The sequence below is a fragment of the Pyrgilauda ruficollis genome, unplaced genomic scaffold, assembly GCF_017590135.1.
Source record: "Pyrgilauda ruficollis isolate IOZ18807 unplaced genomic scaffold, ASM1759013v1 scaffold49, whole genome shotgun sequence".
Lineage (NCBI taxonomy): Eukaryota > Metazoa > Chordata > Aves > Passeriformes > Passeridae > Pyrgilauda > Pyrgilauda ruficollis.
In genome coordinates, this window is record NW_024526488.1 from 3,934,469 (window position 1) to 3,955,397 (window position 20,929).

At 42.9% G+C, this 20,929-nt stretch overlaps 1 protein-coding gene across 5 annotated transcripts in view; it reads left to right on the forward strand.

Moving 5' to 3' along the window:
- Nucleotides 1–20,929, forward strand: part of SMG7 (SMG7 nonsense mediated mRNA decay factor) — a 51,171-nt gene that overhangs the window by 22,025 nt on the left and 8,217 nt on the right. For 2 of the 5 annotated variants that reach the window (XM_041479569.1, XM_041479573.1), the window contains exons 3-17: nt 127–244; nt 1,270–1,402; nt 4,176–4,347; nt 5,147–5,218; nt 5,824–5,974; nt 6,301–6,436; nt 8,558–8,720; nt 9,809–9,965; nt 12,109–12,179; nt 12,344–12,404; nt 12,799–12,918; nt 13,165–13,600; nt 17,195–17,339; nt 18,562–18,953; nt 19,701–20,066. In XM_041479569.1, coding sequence (XP_041335503.1) covers nt 127–244; nt 1,270–1,402; nt 4,176–4,347; nt 5,147–5,218; nt 5,824–5,974; nt 6,301–6,436; nt 8,558–8,720; nt 9,809–9,965; nt 12,109–12,179; nt 12,344–12,404; nt 12,799–12,918; nt 13,165–13,600; nt 17,195–17,339; nt 18,562–18,953; nt 19,701–20,066 — 2,693 coding nt within the window. The remainder of the gene's footprint in view (nt 1–126; nt 245–1,269; nt 1,403–4,175; nt 4,348–5,146; nt 5,219–5,823; nt 5,975–6,300; nt 6,437–8,557; nt 8,721–9,808; nt 9,966–12,108; nt 12,180–12,343; nt 12,405–12,798; nt 12,919–13,164; nt 13,601–17,194; nt 17,340–18,561; nt 18,954–19,700; nt 20,067–20,929) is intronic. The other 3 variants (XM_041479572.1, XM_041479571.1, XM_041479570.1) reach the window with 3 other exon arrangements.

Consider the following 20,929-nt stretch of genomic DNA (forward strand, 5'->3'; position numbering starts at 1 on the left):
ATGTGTTTGATGGTGTGCATCTTACACTGAGCTCTATTCTTTCATTTGGTAAATGAGTGAAAAATCAGATTAACTCCATAAATTTATGTGACTTTGGTTTGTTTTTTTTTCTTTCTTGTTGCTCAGATTCAAAGCTGGGTCCAGCAGAAGTCTGGACATCCAGACAGGCTCTACAGGACTTATATCAAAAAATGCTAGTGACTGATTTGGAATACGCTTTAGATAAAAAAGTGGAGCAGGACCTGTAAGTACCTCATTGAATTTGTGTGTATGTGTGTGATCTGGGTTGGGGAGCAGAAAACCCTGAGCCTTCCAGAAAAGCAATTGTATCCTGTGGAATGGTTGTCTTATTTCCTTTAAAATGAGATCTGTGCTGTGGGTGAAACATGAGAATGCATTGCAGAGCTGATAAAGAACATTCAGTAGGTTAGTGTTTTACCTCTGGCAATTCAGAGGCAGCCATGTCATGCAGGACTGGGTTTTGGAGAGCCAGATGGAGGTGGAGAAGCTAAGGATCACCAGTCTGCTCTGCTCTCAGGGAAGGGCTGAAGTCTGCATTTTCCTGAAAGGAGGAAATTTGCCTGATGTAATCACCTGGAGCTTTGAGCAAGGTCTAACAGGAGCTGAGTAGCTGCTGAAGAGCAGTGTTTGAAGCCCTGTGAGGTAGAGTTGGGCAGAGGGAGGAATAATCAGGGTTGCTCATGGGGTTAATTAGTGGGTTCCTCATGGCATCTTTCAAATCAGGGTAAGATCCAGCTGGGTTTTCTTCATGCCCTGAATCCATTCCCTGTTATTTAAGGTGCAGACATGGGTTGTAATAGGTTTAGTTAGCAGAAGCATGTGGTTCTTTCAGCATTGAGGGAAACCAGATGAGTTTCATTCAGGGTGGCTGAGTTCTCCTCTCCATGCTTCCAGTCACTGAATGATTTTTAACCCTCATTTTCTGTACCCCACACCTTGTTTTAGGGAGGGACTTCTATGCTGCCTAAAATAGGATAATTGCAAGCAAATATTAATGATATTAGCATTAGCTATATACATATATATGTTAGCTATATCTATATATATATCAGGATCTGTTTCCCTAGATGTGAGAGGTGAGGAAAGGTGGTTATTCCATATTTAACATTTGTTCTCATCTGAATGTTGCCTGAATTTGAATATTCTTCATGTCTGATGCTATGTGATTAAACAGTTCTTTCCTGTTATTTATGCCATCTGCATAAGACACTTCCAAAGTAAAAAGATAAATGCTTCTTTTATTTTCAGTTGGAATCATGCCTTTAAAAATCAGATCACAACACTCCAGGGTCAGGCGAAAAACAGAGCAAATCCGAATCGGAGCGAAGTTCAGGCGAACCTTTCTCTGTTTTTAGAGGCAGCTAGTGGCTTCTACACACAGGTGAGTTGCACAAAGTAGAGCATGGGTGGAGGATCAGTTTTAGCTGGGTAAAATCTTTTCTTTGCGCTTAGCTTAGGAAACTGCTGCTGTATTGGATTGAGCAGTGCACCTTGCTGACCGTGGTGCTCTCAGCAGGAGAGATCTGCAGCGCTGCTGAGGGGCTTTCTTTTCATCAGTCTTGAGCTGAAACTTTTGTGCATCGGGTAATTGTTTTTGGTGCAATTTAGGTTCCTTTCTAATAGAATCTGCTTTAAAGCCTAAACCCCACTGTTTTGGGCAAGGTCAAAGGTCCATTTCTTACTGTGCTCTGCTGTGCCTGTTCAGAGCAGTCATAAAGCAACAGGAAAGGGTAGAAAGATACTGCTTTGCACTGTCTCTTGCCTTCTAGCTGTGCATCTGTTGCCTTCTTGAGCTACCACCTGTGTGAATCCTCTAACTAGTAGAAGGTCTAGCCTTCACTGGCTCTCTAGTCCCTCTTAAAGCCATTTACTCTGTCTCTGCAGTGACCTGTGGTGAAGAATTTTGTCTTTTAATTGTAATGACTTAGAGAAATAATGACACAAAAAACCTCAAACCCAGCAGCTGAGTTAGCTGATGTACTCTTAGTATTTTTTTCCTGCTGTTTCTCTAAAAATTCCCATTTGGCTTCTCATTCCTATGTATGTGTTTGTGGGCCGTTGCCTTCATTCCTTTTCATTTGCTATATTAGTGAAGGATAAGCAAGGATGATCAGTTGGTTCTTAGATTAAGTTACTCAGGAACAGGAATATGTGCAGAAAATGCAGATGCACAGGATATGTGTGATGGCCTGATGTTTTGTTCTTTGCCTCTTCCTTGTGACTTGTAACACTGATGATGAGTATTGAGGTGTAAGTCTTTGTTTTCGACAACAATTAGAACAGTTAGTTCACTTCTAGGAATTTTTCTTCCCCTAAAGCAAAACTGTATTGTTGGTTGCTCTTGGGCTAAGAATCTTTTGCAAGGTTTTCAGTTAATTGTCAAAGGAGTGTTATTCCTATTCATATACTTATTTCTTACTGACTTTTTTTTTGCCTACACTCTTTCCTATGTTACATTTCATTAGATTTAAATTATGAAGAATAAGAATCAGTGTATGATAATAGCCTTAGTAAAGATAACTTGCCTTTCTTTCCTTTTCTCCCTTCATTTGGTGTCTGCTTCAACAACATTGTGTTGCTGAATCCTCTCTCAGTGTTCAGAGTAAACTTTGTCATGGCTAATTTACACTGTCTTCAGCTTACAGCACTCACAGTAGGTCATTTGTACTGTATCATTTCCTAGTTGGATTCCAGAAATCTGCAATGCCAAACCCAGGGTACCCTTGTGTCTCCCCCTTTTTCCCCTTCAGCATTGTTTTTTTTGTAAAGCTGCTTGTTGGAAGTAGCCAGTTTCACAGGCTGTCGTGGTTGCCAAGGGCGTTCTACCTCTACACTGTTGTCTTGCAGAAGCCTTGTTCTTTCCTGCAGTGGATCAGGGAATTTTACTCTTTCTGAGCTTGACACTACAGACTGGGTCATATTTCTCTGTTTGCTGTGATGTTAATCACATTTTCAGTCTAAAGCCTTGGCTCAGCCAAGGTACCTGTTCTTCAGCTGTGAGACCTCCACAGGTGACATCTTTGAACAAGAGCATGAATTTTCTTAATTTGGCATCTTTGAAGATGTCAAGATGCTCTCTTTTATGCAGCTTTCATCTTTGAGATCTCTCTTGTTCGGGGATTTTTTTGTTTACTGTATAAAGACAGACCCAAAGGGGTGTGAGGTGTAACACAAACCTCTTTCTGCAGCAAGCAAAAGCATCATGTCACATCTTGCTGACAGAGTATGTGTCTCTGTCAGCCATGGGCTTTCTCTGTGCCTTTATCTGGAAGTGCAGCCCTCCTGCAGGTCTGTTTTATTTGGAGACTGAGCATGTTCCCAGCTGGGAGAAAGTCTGTCACTGCTTACCTGCATTTTTTATCCTAGTAATCAGTCCAACAAACACTCTTGACTCTCTGGTTGCCATTACTTTGCAGAGTATTTGCTGGAGTCTGTTAGGAAAAACTTCAAAAGCACCAATTAGAATGACAGACTTGAGGTTTTCTTCCAATCAGCTTTTGAAATATTTGATCAAGTAGCTGATGCCTTGTTCCTTGAAAGAGTCTCAGTGTTGGCTTAATGCAAATATTTGCTGATATCTCAGCCCCTGAACTGTTAGTATTGCCTTGTGTTGCTTACAAACTTGGTTATGTTCCAGCTTCTTTCTAAAGTTAAAGTTGGGATAGTGCGGTTTCTTATGTTGGAACAAACTGCTTTGGAGGGTGAGGGATGTTCCTTTCTACTATTTTCAGAGAACACTGTCACTTCTTGAAGGTATAAAACCCACTGTGTTCCTCTTGAGTGTCCTACTGAAAAAAACCAAAAAGACAAAGCAAAACCATAAAACCCAACAGTATCTGTAGACCTCCCATAGTCAGTCTCCACTGATAAATCCTTGGTGATTTAAATGTCATGAGGATTGAGTTGCTTACTGGTTTGGGATGCAGAGCTTTTTCTTACTGGGCAGATGAAGACAGTGGACACAATGGAACTCAGTGAATAGATATGGAGAATGTATTGTAAAGTCTCATTTTCAGTAGCTTGTTCACCTCAAATATGCTTGGTTCATCTGTGGTGAGCACACGCCTGAGTGGCACTCCGTTAGTTTTGTGACTTGTTTTGATGCCTTTCCAATGCCTGTGTGGAGCTGCCACTGACCTGCCCCACTTTTGCAGTTACTACAGGAGCTGTGCACAGTTTTTAACGTAGACCTGCCGTGCCGTGTGAAGTCTTCCCAGCTGGGGATCATTAGCAATAAACAGACGCACACCAGCGCCATCGTGAAGCCGCAGTCCAGCTCCTGCTCCTACATCTGCCAGCACTGCCTTGTCCACCTGGGAGATATTGGTGAGTTTCAGAAGGAAAGGGCTGGGATGTAGAGTTCTGTCTGTGTTCAGCTTCTAGAGACTGATCTGCATGTACCACAGCAAGCGTGCTCCACTTTAGTAGCTAGTTGCTGATTGCAGCAGGGGGAAAGACCTGGAAAGAAACTCTGTTCAGTCTTATCTAGTGTGTGTTACACATTAACACACAGAGACAGTTAATCACTGGCTTGCTAGTGATCTGCTAGAGTCTGTCTCCTAGCATTTTAATCATGTTCTAGCTGGTAGGCACAGGGAAGTGCTGAAACTGGTAACTATTACAAAAGCTTGTTGCAGCAGGCTATCACACTTCTCCATTCCAGAACGCTAATATCTTATGTACAAGGGCAGTTAGACATCCAGACTGTCATAAATGGGGTTTCTTTTTCACATTATGTTCAACAGGTTTGTTTCTTTCTTGATTTAAGTTAAACTTTGTGTTGTAGAAAGTTCTCTTTTCACAGGAATCTGCAGTTGCTTTTTGAACAAACTAAAAATAGATCTAGTTGGTGATCATGCAAAGAGGGATGAAAAACATTTCTAGGTCTCTGTATGTGGTGTTCTTAGCACTGTTGCCCATAAGACAGTCCTAGGTCTGAGGCAAAACAGCCACCTCAGAATTGAGTGTGTCAAATCTTGGTGCTGTTTGGTGTAATTGCACATTCTTCTGATTCTTATTTCTGAAATACTAGTGAAATGCTCTTCAGGTGAGTTGCATTTTATGAAAGTAACTGCAGGCAAGTGGAATTCTGTGCCTTACCTTGGGTTTTTTGCTCTTTTCTTAGCTCGCTATAGGAATCAGACCAGCCAGGCAGAGTCTTACTATAGACATGCAGCTCAGCTTGTCCCTTCTAATGGTGAGTCTGGGATACCTTTTCAGTTCATAATTCTAAAGGAAGATTTGGGGTATTGTTTTCTTCTGTGGCAGTTGGAAGCCTGGGCTTTTACAAAAATATCCCTCTCCAAATTCTCCACACAACCAAATACAATTTTTTAGCCAGTTGCATTCTAACTGAACAAAACAAAAACTCAACCCCCTGAAACAAACAAGCAAACAAAATCAGAGACCCCCATACCCAGTCCTTCTCCATCCAAAGTAAAAAAAGGCAGCAAAAAACCACAGCCAAACAAAAACAAAAAGACAAAAACTCAAATCAAAACAAAAACCAGACTAACAACATCAACAAAAAAATGCAACACAAGCAAACAAAATAAACAAATAAAAAAACACAAAAAACCCCCAAACAGCTGATGCACCACAAATTTAGAAGTTTAGAAGCTATTTCACTGAGGTAGTACAGATCCGAGGATGGGGTGGAAGGACCAACAGATGCATCTGAGCCTTGTCTGTTGAAGAACTGAGGACTTTATGCTCCCTTTCCAAGTGACCACATGTACTCTGAAATCTAGCATGTTTTCCCCCAGGACAACTTGTTGGACAGCTTGTCTTTTTCTCCCTTAGGTCAGCCTTATAATCAGTTGGCTATCCTAGCCTCCTCCAAAGGAGACCACTTGACCACAATTTTCTACTACTGCAGAAGCATTGCTGTGAAGTTTCCTTTCCCAGCTGCCTCCACTAACCTACAAAAAGCACTTTCTAAAGCACTGGAAAGGTGAGACTAAGTAAATTATTGCTGCTCAGGTGAGTTGGGAGATATTTCTTCTAAAAATACCTGCCTTGCTAGAAGTTATTCATATGTGGCAGTGGAAAGAGAAATCCCTCAGCCCTTGTCCAGTCAGAGCATCCTCAGAGGTGTATGGAGCAAAGAATAGTTTGTGATGCTCCTGACTGTGATTACTGAATGCAGGAAATAAGCATATTGTGCCAACATGTAGCTTTGCAGGACATTCCTCCCTGATTTTGGAGTAATTCTGTGGTGTTGTGTGCAGCTGTGTGTGATTCCAAAGACTGAATCAGGTATTTCTATTCTAAATGCAGTCGTGATGAGGTGAAGACTCGATGGAGCGTGTCTGACTTCATCAAGGCATTTATTAAATTTCATGGCCATGTGTACCTGAGTAAGAGCTTGGAGAAGCTGAGCCCTCTTCGAGAAAAGCTGGAAGAACAGTTCAAGGTTAGTTCTAACAACGTATTAATTAGTATATTGAGGAGAACTTTTTTAGCAGCTGAGTTCAGAAATTACAGTCCAGTAATCAGTCTTTGACATGATAAAATACAGGAAGCTCAAGCAGCCAGTTAGGGAAGGTTTGCATTGCAGCTAACATTGGAGAGTTCTGGTAACTTCTGCCAAGATTAGGGATTTTTCCTATTTGACACGTGGTCCATTGTTGGTGGAGATACAGGAGAAATCAGTGACCACTGTTGATTCTCTGCTCTTTAACCTGGATAATTCTTGGATACCTGTGAAAAGGACTTGATTAATCTGTGAAGTCTTGGCTTGGTGGCCTGAGGAATTTAGAGAGCTTCATGTTTTGGATGTTTATCATTCACTCCCAGTGGTTATTAAGGCTGCTTTTAATCTGCCTTGGGAAACCTGCCTCTCCTGTTAACAGTTTGCCCTTGAAAAGTGTCCCATACAACCTTACTTTGTGCAGACTAGAACTATGCTGAACACGTTTTCCATGGAAAATCCAGGAGTCCCATTGGTTACATACCCAGCTCATTATGTTAGACAATACAGCCAAGATCAAAACAAAGAATTTTGTAAGGTATTTATGCAAAGTAATACAGTTTCAGAGAGGACATAGTGTTAACTGGTAAATGCCTCATGGAAACTGCTCTGCTTCAGCTTCTTAATTTGTGGAAAAGCATCAGGGAGGATGGATATGTTCAGCAGAGCAGTGGATGCTTTTCAAAAATAGGAAAGGGGAGTGTGGTCTGAGCGATATAAAAAAAATCACAAAATCAGAGACCCCCATAACCAATTCTTCTCCATCCAAAGTAAAAAAAAAGAAAGTGTCCTTTTGTGCTTTTACACTTTTTTGTCTTGAATTGTGGTACTACAGTTAGGTTCACACTGTCTTTAAAATAAATTCATAAAACCACAGAACGTGCTATGAATTTACTTCTGATGTGGGCTGCTCCAACCCCGGCAGTTTATATTATTTCAAAATGAAATAATTTTATCTCTCTCTCTGTGTGATGCTGGCTGTTGAAAAAGTACTGCTTTTTCCACAGGGCTTGTAATCAATAATTATGAGCATTGCCCAGACATGTGGAACAGTCTTCATTTTCTGGACTGATCCAGAGTGTTAAAACAGCTAATTGAGCCCTGCTTTGTTGCTTAGCTTACTTTTTTTTGTTTATATTGTGCAACACAAGGTAATTTATCAGAGAGCAACTCGTACGGCTTCACCAAGTTGAATGTGGATGTGAAGTTGGCTGTACAGTAGTGAATCAGTTTAACTTTGTGGCTCATTTTAACTCTGAGGAGAGCAGTTGCAGGGTTGGGAGCATTCAGTCAGGCCCTGGGTGCTGCTGCTGGCAGCTCTGCCAGTCTCAGTTGTCAGCTGTACAGTGCTTGATGCCCTAAATGAGAGAAATGAGGGAGTCAAGGGTGAATGTGGAGCTTAAACCTTTCCCTGATGCTTACACTAGTTAATCCACCTGATTCCCTGATTGTTGTGTCTGAAGATACGTTGGCTGAGATTTACGATAGCTCCTTTTTTCACCTAAAAAGCCTTGAAGTCTCTTTTCCTGTCCTGAGAAAGGTGTCTTTTCTAGCATAGTTACTGAAAGACATTTGTAAATAGCTCTCTCTATTTTAGTCCACTGAAGCATTCTGTGACCCATGAAGTCAGGTGTGGAATTAGTCTTTAATGCATAACCATGCAGTAGTTAAATTTTCTTGGGGTGTTTTTTTAAAATGTCACCTTCTCCATGGTGGTTCTTTGAAAGGCAGACAAACCCAGTGGATCTATGGGCCTTTGCAGTACTGTCAGTGCACATTCCAAGTTGCACTCACTCTGGAAGAGAGCCATATGTAAAGGGGATGTTGGTTTGTTGTGTGTCTGAGCTGGTGTACAGGCAATACAGGCAAAAACCTTGTGCTTAACAGTGGGCTCCTCCTGGGAAGCCCAGTGCTGTGCTGGGAGGGACCACCTGAAAATAAAATCCAGAATAAATGTTGTATAAGAGCAGAAACGTTAGTCAAGCAGTGGAGGAGCAACTACCAATCCATTCAAGCATGTGTTTTGCCATGAAAAAATATATGCTCCCTGTGTCTTTGTTGCAGAGGTTGTTGTTCCAGAAGGCCTTCAACTCTCAGCAGTTAGTCCATATTACTGTGATCAACCTGTTCCAGCTGCACCACCTGCGAGACTTCAGCAACGAAACAGAGCAGCACAGCTACAGCCAGGACGAGCAGCTCTGCTGGACACAGCTCCTGGCTCTCTTCAGTAAGTGTGGGAGCCAATTGATTTTTGTAGTTCTCTTGATTTTCATGTGGAATCCATTAGTGATTTCCTGTCAGGATCTAGCTTAATGGCTTTCTGAGGTAAGTGCTGAGAATAGACATTAGGGAGAAAGTTGTGAGAGATGATAGTCACACGGGATCATTTATGTCAGCAGTGCTGACTAACACTGGATTTCTGTGTCCGGACTTACTCTGTTTGAAGCTTTACAGAACTCTGCATCATTTTCCTGGTTCTGAAAGAGCATTTTAACTTGGGTGCAAAACTGGATCCAGCTTGGCGGTGAGTAGTACCCCTCTTGGGGGCTGCTCCCCAGTTGGCTGCATACAGTTGGAGTTGCTTTGAATGGAACTGGTTCTGATTCAACAGGACTGAAGTTGAAGTTGAGTCAACCAGGACCTCAGCTACTTCTTTGCCTTTGGTAATATCCATCAGGAGATAAGTGAGAGTGCAGAGCATTATAAACTCTAGCCACATAATGCTCATTTGTTTAACCTGACTGAGCCTGTTGTCAGCTTGGCCTTGTTTGTCAACACCTAAATTTCTGAATAGCTGGATTTCTCCAAATTCCAGCACGGAGTTGATTCTGAAGGCACCATGGTCACACGGGTGTGGTTACTCTTTCTCAGCTTCTGTGCTCTAAGGGGTCTGGGCTGGGTGCCTGCCTGCAGAGCTCCAGTGCATTTGTGTGCCTGCTGGTTGAAGTGAATAAAGTGGAGGTAGGTAGCTGAGTTGATAATTTCTGATAAATAGGTGAGTGATTGTTTTTGCACTGGGCTTGTCTCAGCTGATTTTTTTAACTTAGCAAAATGACTTGCCATGACAGTTGAAGAGATATAAACATCAAGATTCTGCTCCATAGTAGAAAGCTATTAAAAAGCCCTGTGTTGTGATCTGTTGGTGGACTGTTTAAGATACGAGGTAGCTGGGCTGCCTTGTTTTAAAGAACTAGCTCTTAGAATAGGGATTTATGGGGTGGATGTGTTTGATTAAGTTATTTGGTCAACTTTGAAGTGTCATTCCCACATAAAGGAGTGTTTTTCTTTTGCTTTTTCCTCTTACTGTGTTTCTAGTGTCATTTCTTGGAGTTCTGTGCAAGTGTCCTTTACAAAATGACTACCAGGAGGACTCTGGGGCTGCATATCCTCTTCCAGCTGTGAAGGTTTCCATGGACTGGCTGAAACTTAGGCCCAGTGTTTTCCAGGAGGCAGTGGTTGATGAGAGACGGTAGTGAGTGTTAATCTTTCTCTTGTTACATTTTGTTGCATGAAGGCCCTAATTACTGTTGATCCACAAATTAGTCATGGGAAAAGTGATCATACAACTCATCATTACAGATACCAAAATTATAGAAAGGGTATGTGCTAAAAAGTTCATAAAGCAAAACATGAGATTTTGTACAATCGGGGGGTCTATTTTAAAATGTCTGACTCGAGCATAACTACTGAGTGTTCCTCTAGTCTTATCTAATATAATGATTTCTCAGATTACTGGGGGAAGTGGCAGGAGAATACTTGCATTCATTTTGTGCACTAAACCATCACTTGGGCAGTGATGGAATGTAGTCACCTAGGAGATGAATTCAGTTTAGTAGAGGGGCTCTTTAAATGTCAATGCAGGCATAACTGTTCTGGACTGTTGCTCTGATTTTTCACTTTTGCAACTAAATTAAGGCTTAAATCGCTCAAAACTCACAATTTTTTTAATAGTCTGTTAACTGAGTCAATAAAGTGTTTCTGTAAGGTGATTCTTAGGATTGGAGTGACTGTTACTGATGTAGCTGGATGAGTATTGTTCCTAAGATGGGCTCTCCAAAGAAAGCAGTGTGATGTGTGGGGAACAGGGGTACCTATAACTTCGGTTTGTTAAATAAGAAACAAAAAGCCTTGTGGAGTTTTGGGAGCTTAAACCACAGAATTCCTAAAGGCAAGATTAAGGAAAAGAGTTCAGATATGGTTTCGAGATGGTGATAACTATTGCCATTCACACGTCCTGAAGGAAGACCTATGCCTGTATTTTAATAGGCAAGATACCTACTTGATATCAAGCAGTTTCTGCAGAGAGGACATGCAGGTAGTAATTCATGGAGTAAATGGCTTCCAGCTGAAAGAGGGGAGATTTGGACTGGTTAGAAAGAAATCCTTCCCTGTGAGGGCAACGAGGCTCTGGCTCAGCTTGCCCAAAGAAGCTGTGGCTGTCCCATCCCTAGAAGTGTCCAAAGCCAGGTTGGATGGGCTTTGGAGCAGCCTTGGGGTGGTGGAAGGTGTCCCTGCCCATGGCACAGGGTGGGAGGTCCCTTCCAGCCCAAACCATTCTGGGATTCTCTGAAGGAACCCATTTTCTGGACAACATATTATTGACTTCACTTGCCTTATTGAAGACCTCTGGGGTGTTTTTTCCTTTTGTTCTTGTCAGTCATGGGAAGGAGCTGTTGCTCAGTGTAGTGTAGAGAGTAATCATGAAGATCATGCTGTCTGTGCCTGCAGCCATGCAGGAGAGCAGCTGAGGGTGTACAGTGCTGTTGGGGGCACAATGTGTTCTCCAGGCCATGTGCTGGATGATGGCTGAAAGCCCTGCTGAGGAGGACACAATCATTTCTCCTACACTGAGCACAGTGGGCATCCTGAAATAGTTTTCTATTGTTCCTGTGAAGCCCATCAGTAAAGCAGAAGGATTTTTGGACTTTTGAGTGGGAACTTCTAGCAAACAGGAGGAAGCAGCGTGGTGGTAGCAGTTAAACATTAACACAGTGATCAGTGTGATTTTAAAATTGTTTGCTCCAGGGCCCCTGGGATGAATTTCCAGTCACTGCTTGTGTTGTGAGGGCAAGGCAGGGGACTGCAAGTTCACCTCTAGTTTCATGATCTTTCTTGGTGCAGCCCTTACTTAGAGTCTCTTCCCTTGGTGGTAAATGCTCCAGCACTACACTACAGTGTTCTTGTTCATGGAGCAGAAGTATTCTGCACAGCTGTGTCTGGATAAATCCTTTTGCTGCCTAAACTGATTTATTGACTATGCCCTGAGACCATCAGCTTTGGACTGCAAAGCATGAGTTGCAGACAGGTGCTTGTAGCACTTGCTCATGCTCTGGTTTTATCTGGTTAAATTCACAACAGGCTCTCTGGCCTGCTGGATAATGAACACTGTGCTGTGAGAGCATGGCTTCCTTGGGAGCTTTAGGTTGGCTTTTTAGTAATAGTAATTCTTTCAAGAAAGTGGTCTTTTCACTGACACTTTGTGAGAAACTTTTCTTGGGAATCAGAGGATTAATGTAAACTGTGATGGTAACAGCATTCAGTGGTGTTCTAGTAAAGCAAACACATCCCATGTTATGCAGTTTTCACTCAGGATTTGCCTGTTTTCTAATTTTTAGCATATGGCCTTGGCTGATCTCTCTTCTAAATAGTTTCCAGCCTCATGAAGAAGATCTATCCAGTAATAATGGTAAGGACACTTAAAGTCTGTGCTGTAAAGAACTGTGAAAACAATGTTTTTCCTGCTGATGTGGGGAGTTACAGTTGAAGAACAAATAAGGAACAGATAAGCAATAAGATACTGTGTTCAATGCTTTCATGTTTTCCTTATGCTGTTTACTGTCTATTTGCCAGCAACCCCACTTCCAGAAGAATTTGAGTTGCAAGGATTCCTGGCTCTGAGGCCCTCGTTCAGGTGAGTGACAGCTGAAGGATCATGCATCCTTGCTCTTATCACACCTTCTACAGACATTGGCCTGTTCCCTGCAATGTCTTATCTCTGTGTGTTTACTGCTGTATAGATTGATATTGATCTCTTCAAAACAACTGCAATGGATGGTGTAGCCATAAAAAATTCTTGAGGTTATAATATTGCTCATGACCCTGCTGAACCTCTTTAATGTAGATGCATCTTAGCAGATGAGAATTACATGTGTAAATCAGACATCTCTTAACAGCCTTGTTTTGAATAATGGCTGGTGAAAGTTCAGAGCTCTTAATAGAGCAATGCTGACACGTATTTCTAGAAAAATAGGATATTGCAGAGGGTAATTGTGTAATTAATATTCCCTCTTCTGCTTCAATACTAGGAACTTGGATTTTTCCAAAGGCCACCAGGCAATCACAGGGGATAAAGAAGGGCAGCAACGTCGGATACGGCAGCAGCGCCTGATCTTCACAGGCAAATGGATTGCTGATAACCAGCCAAGGTAATTGCAAGTACTTGTTGTTTCCCATGCTGCTGGAAGCTGAGGTGACACAGGAGCCAGTATGGAGTGTTATTTTTCTCTCTGTTCAACACAGCAGTTAGCTGTAATGTGAGCACAAGACGCTGACAGCACTCATAATATGTTCTGTGGGTCAGCATGCTATTCCTTCACAGACTGATTATGATAAGTAATGTACTTGCTTTTTAAGTATGTACTTGCTTTTTAATTCCTTGCTGTCTTTTTCAGGTTGATTCAATGTGAAAACGAGGTAGGAAAGCTCTTGTTTGTGACAGAAATCCCGGAGCTCTTACTGGAGGACCCTAGTGAAGCCAAAGAGAGTCTCGCCTTGCAGGAGGCATCCATGGCAGAGCCACTGTGTGCTGATGGGAGCCCTGGACTCAAATCAGTGCTGTCCTCTGGCAGAAGCCTGAGCAACAGCTGTGATGCAGGAGAAAAACCCATGGTCACCTTCAAAGAGAATATCAAGCCCCGGGAGATGAACAGAGAGCAGGGGCGCATCTACCCCCCAAAGGACATAGCGAGGGAGAGACGGGACTTTAGCAAAGGAATAGTAGCAAATAAGAATGATGGGAAGAAGGATAACAATAAAAGGAAGAATGAGACCAAGAAATGCGGCTTGGATAAGATGCAGGAAGCAGGAAAGCAGAATGTGGCAGTTCAGGTAAGCCTTTGGCTTGGAGGGATACTGTGCCTGAGACAGTGCCATGTTGTGTCAGGGCAGTCACTGCTTGTGTAGAGTATGGTAGAGCTGAGGTCTTGCTGTGGGCCCTGCAGCTGCAGCTAATGCTCAATAATATAAAATATTTCTACCTCAAAGACCGGGTGATGGTGATCTTAGCATCTCTTTCCTTTTCCTTGATGCTATCTCAAAAAAGGAGAGAGAGGGAGAAAAATAGTGCAACGAGAGGTGCTATAACTGTCCTAAAAAACAGATTTCTACCCATTCCACAAATAATTTAGGCCACCAAGGCAGTTCACATGTCCAGGTCATAGTCATGCTCTTGCCATTCTGGGGTCTGTTGTGGAGGAACTGGGTACTTTGCATTTTCACTTCAGTTGACCGGTGCACATTCAACAAACTGAACATGTCACAAAAGCACCAAATGTATATATGTGGAGTAAGATGCTCTGTAGTGTGGGTATAATCAAGTGTCTCTCTGTCAAAGTAAGGAGAGCCACTATGCTCTTAAATTGTCTATGCTCAGGCACTTGGTCAAAATTACTTGTTTTCACATCAGCTGCTCTTTTACCAGTTATATTTTTAGGGGCATGCTTTTTTATCTATTTATTTGAGCATTACATATGAAATACATCAAGTAAACAGTGAATTTGCTGGTTTGCCTTCCACTGAGTCATAGTAAATGAGGGAAGAGAGTATCAGGGCTGATCTGTACCTGGACAATTCGGCTGTATCTCAGTCATTCCCTGATGATGACTGGAACCATTCAGTGATAGTGATGGAGATTTCACTAGAGAAACTGTTAGTTCTTCACTGTTCTTGCAAGTGGAAATTACTTGCTAATGCACCTGATGTCCCTTGCCTCTGTGTAAGCCCATTACTGCTGCCCAGGACAGGTCTGCAGAATAACTCTTCTTCCTCTTTGCAGCTGCTCCAAAGGCATGTGCAACTGAGGTCTTTTCCCCAGGCTAGACAAACCATCTCTTTCAATTTTTCCAGCTTGTGTTGTTTAGGAGCCTTGGATTATTCTTCCTGTTTTCCTTCTGAGGATTTGCTGTTAAACATCATGGTTATGAAATGGAATGTCTGAACTGGCAGCATTATTCAGTTGGTTTTGCAGGGGAGCCATACCTCAGGGTACAGAGGGTTTCTGTAAAGACTACAGAAGGCAGGGGGCAATAGTTTGTGAGTCATGGAACATGATTCTGGTATCTGAAAACCAGCATAGGTGAGTTAGAATAGCAAGTTTCTTATTTATTTGTCAAATGGATCTGGAATGTCATTGCAGGTGTGAGCATAACTGTCAGTTTTGATCTTGCAAAATAAGGACTTCATGTGGATAAAAACCTGCCAGATCTGAGGATGATGTGTAGCTTTCTGGATAGGGACAATAGCTTATTTATCAGAAATTTGCTTGATTTAGTCTTAAGATACAACAAAGCCAGGTGTAGCACAATCTGTTCTGATGTTGTCTGTTATTGTTTGTCTCTTCTTGAATAGAAATTAATTTTGGCTTTTTAACTCCAGCAGCTGTATTTAGGGCAACAAGTCCAGTGAAATACTTTTTGTTTTGTATAATTTGGTGGGCTTGCTTATCAGACCTGCTCCAGAATAGAGGGAGGGCTTGCTTTGCCCCACACTGAGAAGCCAGTGTAGGTTTCATACCAGTTGATGGACTGTTTGTGCTCTGCTTTGGCACTCCTGACAATTTCATGCTTTATTTCCTACATAGTTCATTGCCTTCAAAAGCTTAAATGCTGCAGTTCCTACTTTGCAAAAATGTGAAGAATGTGGTACAGAAGTGATCAGTCCTGCTTTGCAGATACATGGGACACTTGCGTACTCAGGCAGGTTGTGATCTGGGTTGACTCTCTGCTCTCTAGGGAAGATAATGTTAGGAGCCAAGGAAGTTTAGTGCAGACTAACTCTAAGTGTAGCATACTCTTAAGAGGTCCCTGTAATAAAATGGTGCCTCTCCCAAGCACTGTGGAGGGCTATTGTGGGGGTAAATATTTGGTAGCATTGACACTTCTGATGTGATGTCAAATAGAGGCAAGGAAGGAACTGAAATTTGTCTTGATTAATCAATTTTAGTAATTTATGTTTTTGTAAAGTTAACTGTAAATCATACAGGGCCTTTTGGAAGCCATCCTCTGGAAATGTGTCATAGCAATACTTGAGTTTTTGATGGATAGGGCTCAAGTTTTAAAATGCCATGGCAGGAAGAGTGTCTTTGAATTCTCCAACATTTCTGTAAAAGAATGCATAGTACTTGATATGGGTTATAAAAATATTTGGCTTATTGTGGAGGGAAGAGGGACAGTACAATGTAAGTTAAATATGCTGAATGTGATGGAGGGTGAAGAGATGCAGCATGAGCAAGGGCCTGCATTGTTCATGGTGCTTAGCATCAGGCAGAACCTTGAGGTGGAGTTCCCTCCAGACTTTTTCTAGTGGGAAATGAAAAATCCACCCAAATCTCACAATTTTACAAATGCAGAAAGAACCCTACACTCCCATAATTTAAATGGGGAAATTCAATTTGAAAAAGAACTCAAGAAAGGATATGAATACATCTATCCCTTTACTACTGTAATTTGGCAGAAAACAGCTGTCCTGTAATGCCTTTCAACTCAGCAGCACTAAATGTCTAAATGAACCCCACACAATCACGGTGTGGGGGTTATTGTTGTTGTTTGGTTTGGATTTTTTTAATTTGATCCCTGATACAACCCTTTCTTTCACTCACCTTTGAGGCTTGGTGTCAGGTCTGCTCCTGGGCCCTTTCTGTATTGCCCGGGTTCCTTGCTTGCTGTCTTTTTCCTGCCTGCTCCATCTTGCATTCCAGGCAGTTCTGCCGAGCTGAACAGAAAGGGAAAGTAGTCTTCCCCTCTGTCTTCCTCCCCAGGAAGACCCAGACCGCGGGAGACTCAGAATAAGGTAAACATTACATTACATTCTTCTCTCTGCCTTTAACTGGTGCAGCTCTTTTAACATAACACCCCGCAGTTACACAGGAAACTGAATGAGGTGAAGCACTTCTGCTGTTTGTCTTGTATGCTCTGGGTCAAAAGAATTCCATAGTGTGGAGTTTGTGCTTATACATCACCGTATGGATTAGGCTGAGAGAGCTCCCCAGGAAGAATGTGGCAGTGTTTGTTTTTTAAGGTGCTGCAGGTAAGTAGCATAACTTAGGTTGAACCAGTGCCCTAGGAGAAGCATAGTAGCATCTGCACTTTTTGTTTTTAAACACTGCAGGTGAGCAGCATGGTAAGTTCCTTGGATGGTGTGAGATACTATGTCTGCTTCTCACTCTCATGCTAGAGAAGGAGCCTCTTGCATCTTCTGAGTAAATATCCTTGAGTGCTTTTGTGAGGTGAGAAGTGCGTGAGGACATGCAGGGTAATCTGCCTGAGGTCAGTGAAGAGAGCTCTGTGTTCCAAATTTCTCTCAGTTACTTAGGGAGGAGAAAATAATTGCTCAGACAATCTGAGAGTTTAAGCTTAAGACATTATATGGTTAATGTGGAAATTTGGGACAAGTCATTTAATTTCTTCATACTTTCTTTTGCATCAGGTGAAATCCCAGACGGAGATGAGGAAGACTCCAGTATCTGAAGCCAGGAAAACACCTGTAACTCAGACTCCAAGCCAGGCCAGCAGTTCCCAGTTCATCCCTATTCACCACCCAGGAGCCTTCCCTCCCCTTCCTAGCCGGCCAGGTAATTTGCATGATTCTTTTGAAGTATAATTTATTGTTGACTGAAGAAAATCCTGTAATAGTGGTTGGTACAGCCTCTGGAAGGTAGGGGCTCTGTTAAAGAACATGAATTTTCCGGTTGAACATCTTATCAAGTAATAAAAAGGGGCTTAGCAGAATGAAAATGAGATAAATAAGATTCCTTATGCTTTGGAATCGAGGTTTGTCATGAAATCTGCCACCTGCCTTCTGGTTTAGTGGGTGTGAGATCAAGGAACTTCACGCTAGGCCCTTCCTGTAGTTAGTCTGAACATGACAAAGCTTTCTGCTAGCACTGCTTCTGAAGCATTCCCTGTGCTTCAGACTCCATTACAAAAGATCAGTCACACTGCTTGCTTTAAAACTCACTTTCTTTTGTAGTGGTGCTCATGTTTGAAGCTGTAATTTGTGTGGTCTTACTTGTTGCTGTTGCTGCTGTGTATGTCCCATTTTGCTATGGAGTCTGTCATACCTTGCTATCCACGTTTGCTCTTGGAATAACTGGAAGCTTTGTCTTCCCTGCACGTGTTACATGGAGCTCCTCAATATAAGACAGATGGGCATCTTCCCTGTCCCAAAGTCAGCATAAAATCTGACCTGTGAGAGACAGAATTAAAGCTTGCCCTCCAAACCTGGCTTTTCAGTGTAAACTACAGGGAAGGAATTGATCTTACAGATATGAGGATTTGTTTGGTTACCATCTGTCTCTCTCTAAATTGATCCAGAGACTGGTGATCCTCTGAGAGAAGGCAGTACACTTACTGTATTGATTGCTTCTGTTTGTTCCTGCAGAAGTTTAGTTCCTGAAAATGTGTTTGAAGGGGAGGAAATTTTGGGGGTAAAGCATCAAAAAACCCAAGAACAATGACGGGAATAGGTGGTGGGGATTAGAAAAAGCAGGGAGATTGGGGGGCAGGGAACACAGGGATGTGGAAGCTTATGACCCTCAGATACTGCCATGCTGACCGCTATCAGTCCCTGGAATATTGCAAGAAAACTCCAAAACAAACTTGGAATTCTTGTGTGATCATAGCCATGCACATGCCAAGGTGAGGAATGATGTTGTAGTGCATGTGTGCAGACTGGTGCCTCCTTTCCTAAATGAACAGAATAGGAAGAGAAACCCCCACTAAAAGTTTTCTTTGGTGGAGGGAGTTGTATGCTCTGTCAAACTGTGCAAAGATGCACTTTTTTATCTTTTCCAGGATTTCCTCCTCCAACCTATGTTGTCCCCCCTCCTGTGGCTTTCTCCATGAGCACGGGGTACACCTTCCCAGGTGGTGTTTCTGTCCCAGGAACCTTCCTCCAGCCCACAGCTCACTCGCCTGCAGGAAACCAGGTGCAAGGTGGGAAACAGTCCCACATTCCTTACAGCCAGCAACGGCCCTCTGGACCAGGGCCAATGACCCAGGGACCTCAGCAAACACCACCTCCTTCCCAGCAACCCCTCTCATCTTTACCAGCTCAGGCAACAGCACAGTCCGCAAGCCAGTTACAGGTCCAAGCTCTGGCCCAGCAGCAGCAGCAGCAGCAGTCCCCCACGAAAGCTGTGCAGGGCCTGGGGAAGAGCCCGCCACACCACTCTGGATTCCAGCAGGTAAACTTGGCCTGTGCTGTATGCTGGGCTTTATTTAAAAATAAGTGGCAATGTTCAAGACTTGTCTTCCTGGATTACTTTTCAAAATTGTCATTAAAGAATTTTTTGATTGTGAACTTCTGGGCAAATTTGAAAATGAGCTGAAGTTTAGTGGGTGCGAACATGTGATGCTGTAACTGAAAGGAAGGTATGTACTGGAATGGAATGTGTTTTCTGTCGTCTGTTTGCTCTGTGTTTCTCATACAGACAAGGTATGGAGGTGGTATGTCTGTCCCATGCCTTTCTAGTTTCCTTGTGTGAATGATGAGGACTGAGTGTGAACCTCCACCTGCACTCTCCTTTTGGCTAACTGGTTGCAGTGTCAGTTCCCTTACAGCTCTTAGTTCCTTTGCTCACCTTGTGCTGGAGAAAATCTCCCTTCTGACAAATCTGGACCCAATGGTGAGACCCTGCTTGTGTTCTGGGCAGCAAAATGCTGGCTCAGTACCTTACTAAAGGTTTCATTTGTAGGCTTTTGGGTTAAAAGGTACTGGATAGAATAAGGATTATACTTGGCTGTTGTTTTAAAGCTTGACTAGAGAGCATTAGATGCCTATGGAAATGGCTTTTGATGAATAACACAGACATTCCACAAACATTCTGATTTACTATCATGCATGAGCCAGGCTGACAGCTTGGATGGAGTTAGGCATTCAGGTAACATGAATTGTTCCTCCCTGCTGGTGAAATCCTGTGTCTCTGCCTCAGTATCCACAGACAGACTCGTCGAAGCAGCTCTGGAACCCCCCTCAAGTCCAAGGCTCCCTGGGGAAGATCATGTCTGTAAAGCAGCCCTATTACCTGCAGGCCCAGGACCCTCTCAAACTCTTTGAACAGTCATTACAGCCTCCTGTGATGCAACAGCAACCTCTGGAGAAAAAAATGAAGCCTTTCCCAATGGAGCCATATAACCAGAACCCCTCAGAAGTCAAGGTGCCAGATTATTACTGGGACTCTTCCTACGGCATGACGGACAACAGGGTGATGACCCAGCAGTCGAGCATGGACCGCAGGGGGAAGCGGCAGGGAGTCTTCCGCTCCGAGCAGGATGCTGTCTCCAGGATGACCTTTGAGGTAAGACCCGTGCTGCAAGTGGGGAAAACTGAAGCTCTGGTATTCCTGGCACCTCTTGGCATTTCCTTGTTTCAGGAATGCCCTGTGGTCCCAAGTAGGTCAATGTAAACTTAGAAGAGACCTGAGTGTCAGTACCTGGGGTTCCAGGACAAAGTAATGAATTCCCCATTTTAGTAGGCTGTGTGTAGTATGAGTCTCTTGAAGATTTGGTTTCAAGTAGATGTAAGTCTTGTTCAGTATGGATGCGACATCCATCCCTGTGCTGTGTCTGCCAGGTTGAGAAACATGGCAGCTGATAGTTTTGGGGAAGATTCTTGTCTGCAGCTGGTGAAAACCGTAAAAGCCGCCCAAATAATTGCACTCCTAGTGAATAGGTGAACTCCTAAACTGCTATAGTGAATTGAATGGCTGAGGCTGCAATAGACTGAGCAATCAAGGATGGTAGCAGTGGTCTTGTCTTGGATTTTTTTGTTTGTTCCTGAAAATCCCACCACGCTGAGAGAGCTAAATGGCTTCCTTAGCTCCCAGTTGCAATAAATGGAATACTTTACTTCTGTTCATGTAATCATGCTTCATGTTGGTGTTTATAAACCCACCAGTCTCTGTTATTTATTAACAGCGCTGGAGTCATCTCTGAGTGCTTTGGTGATGTTTATGAGGAGGCTTAAACAGAGGCCTTTTAAACCTTTGGTTGGGTGTGCCTCTGTAAATGCACTCAGGACATGGAGAAGGTCAGCTGATATCACTTGGCTCATCCTTCCGAGAGAAAAGCCAGACAATGTACAGGAGTACAATGTACAGACAATGTACAGTACTACCCTGCTGTCAGGTTGTGGTTTTAAGATGGAGACAGGGTCAAAGCC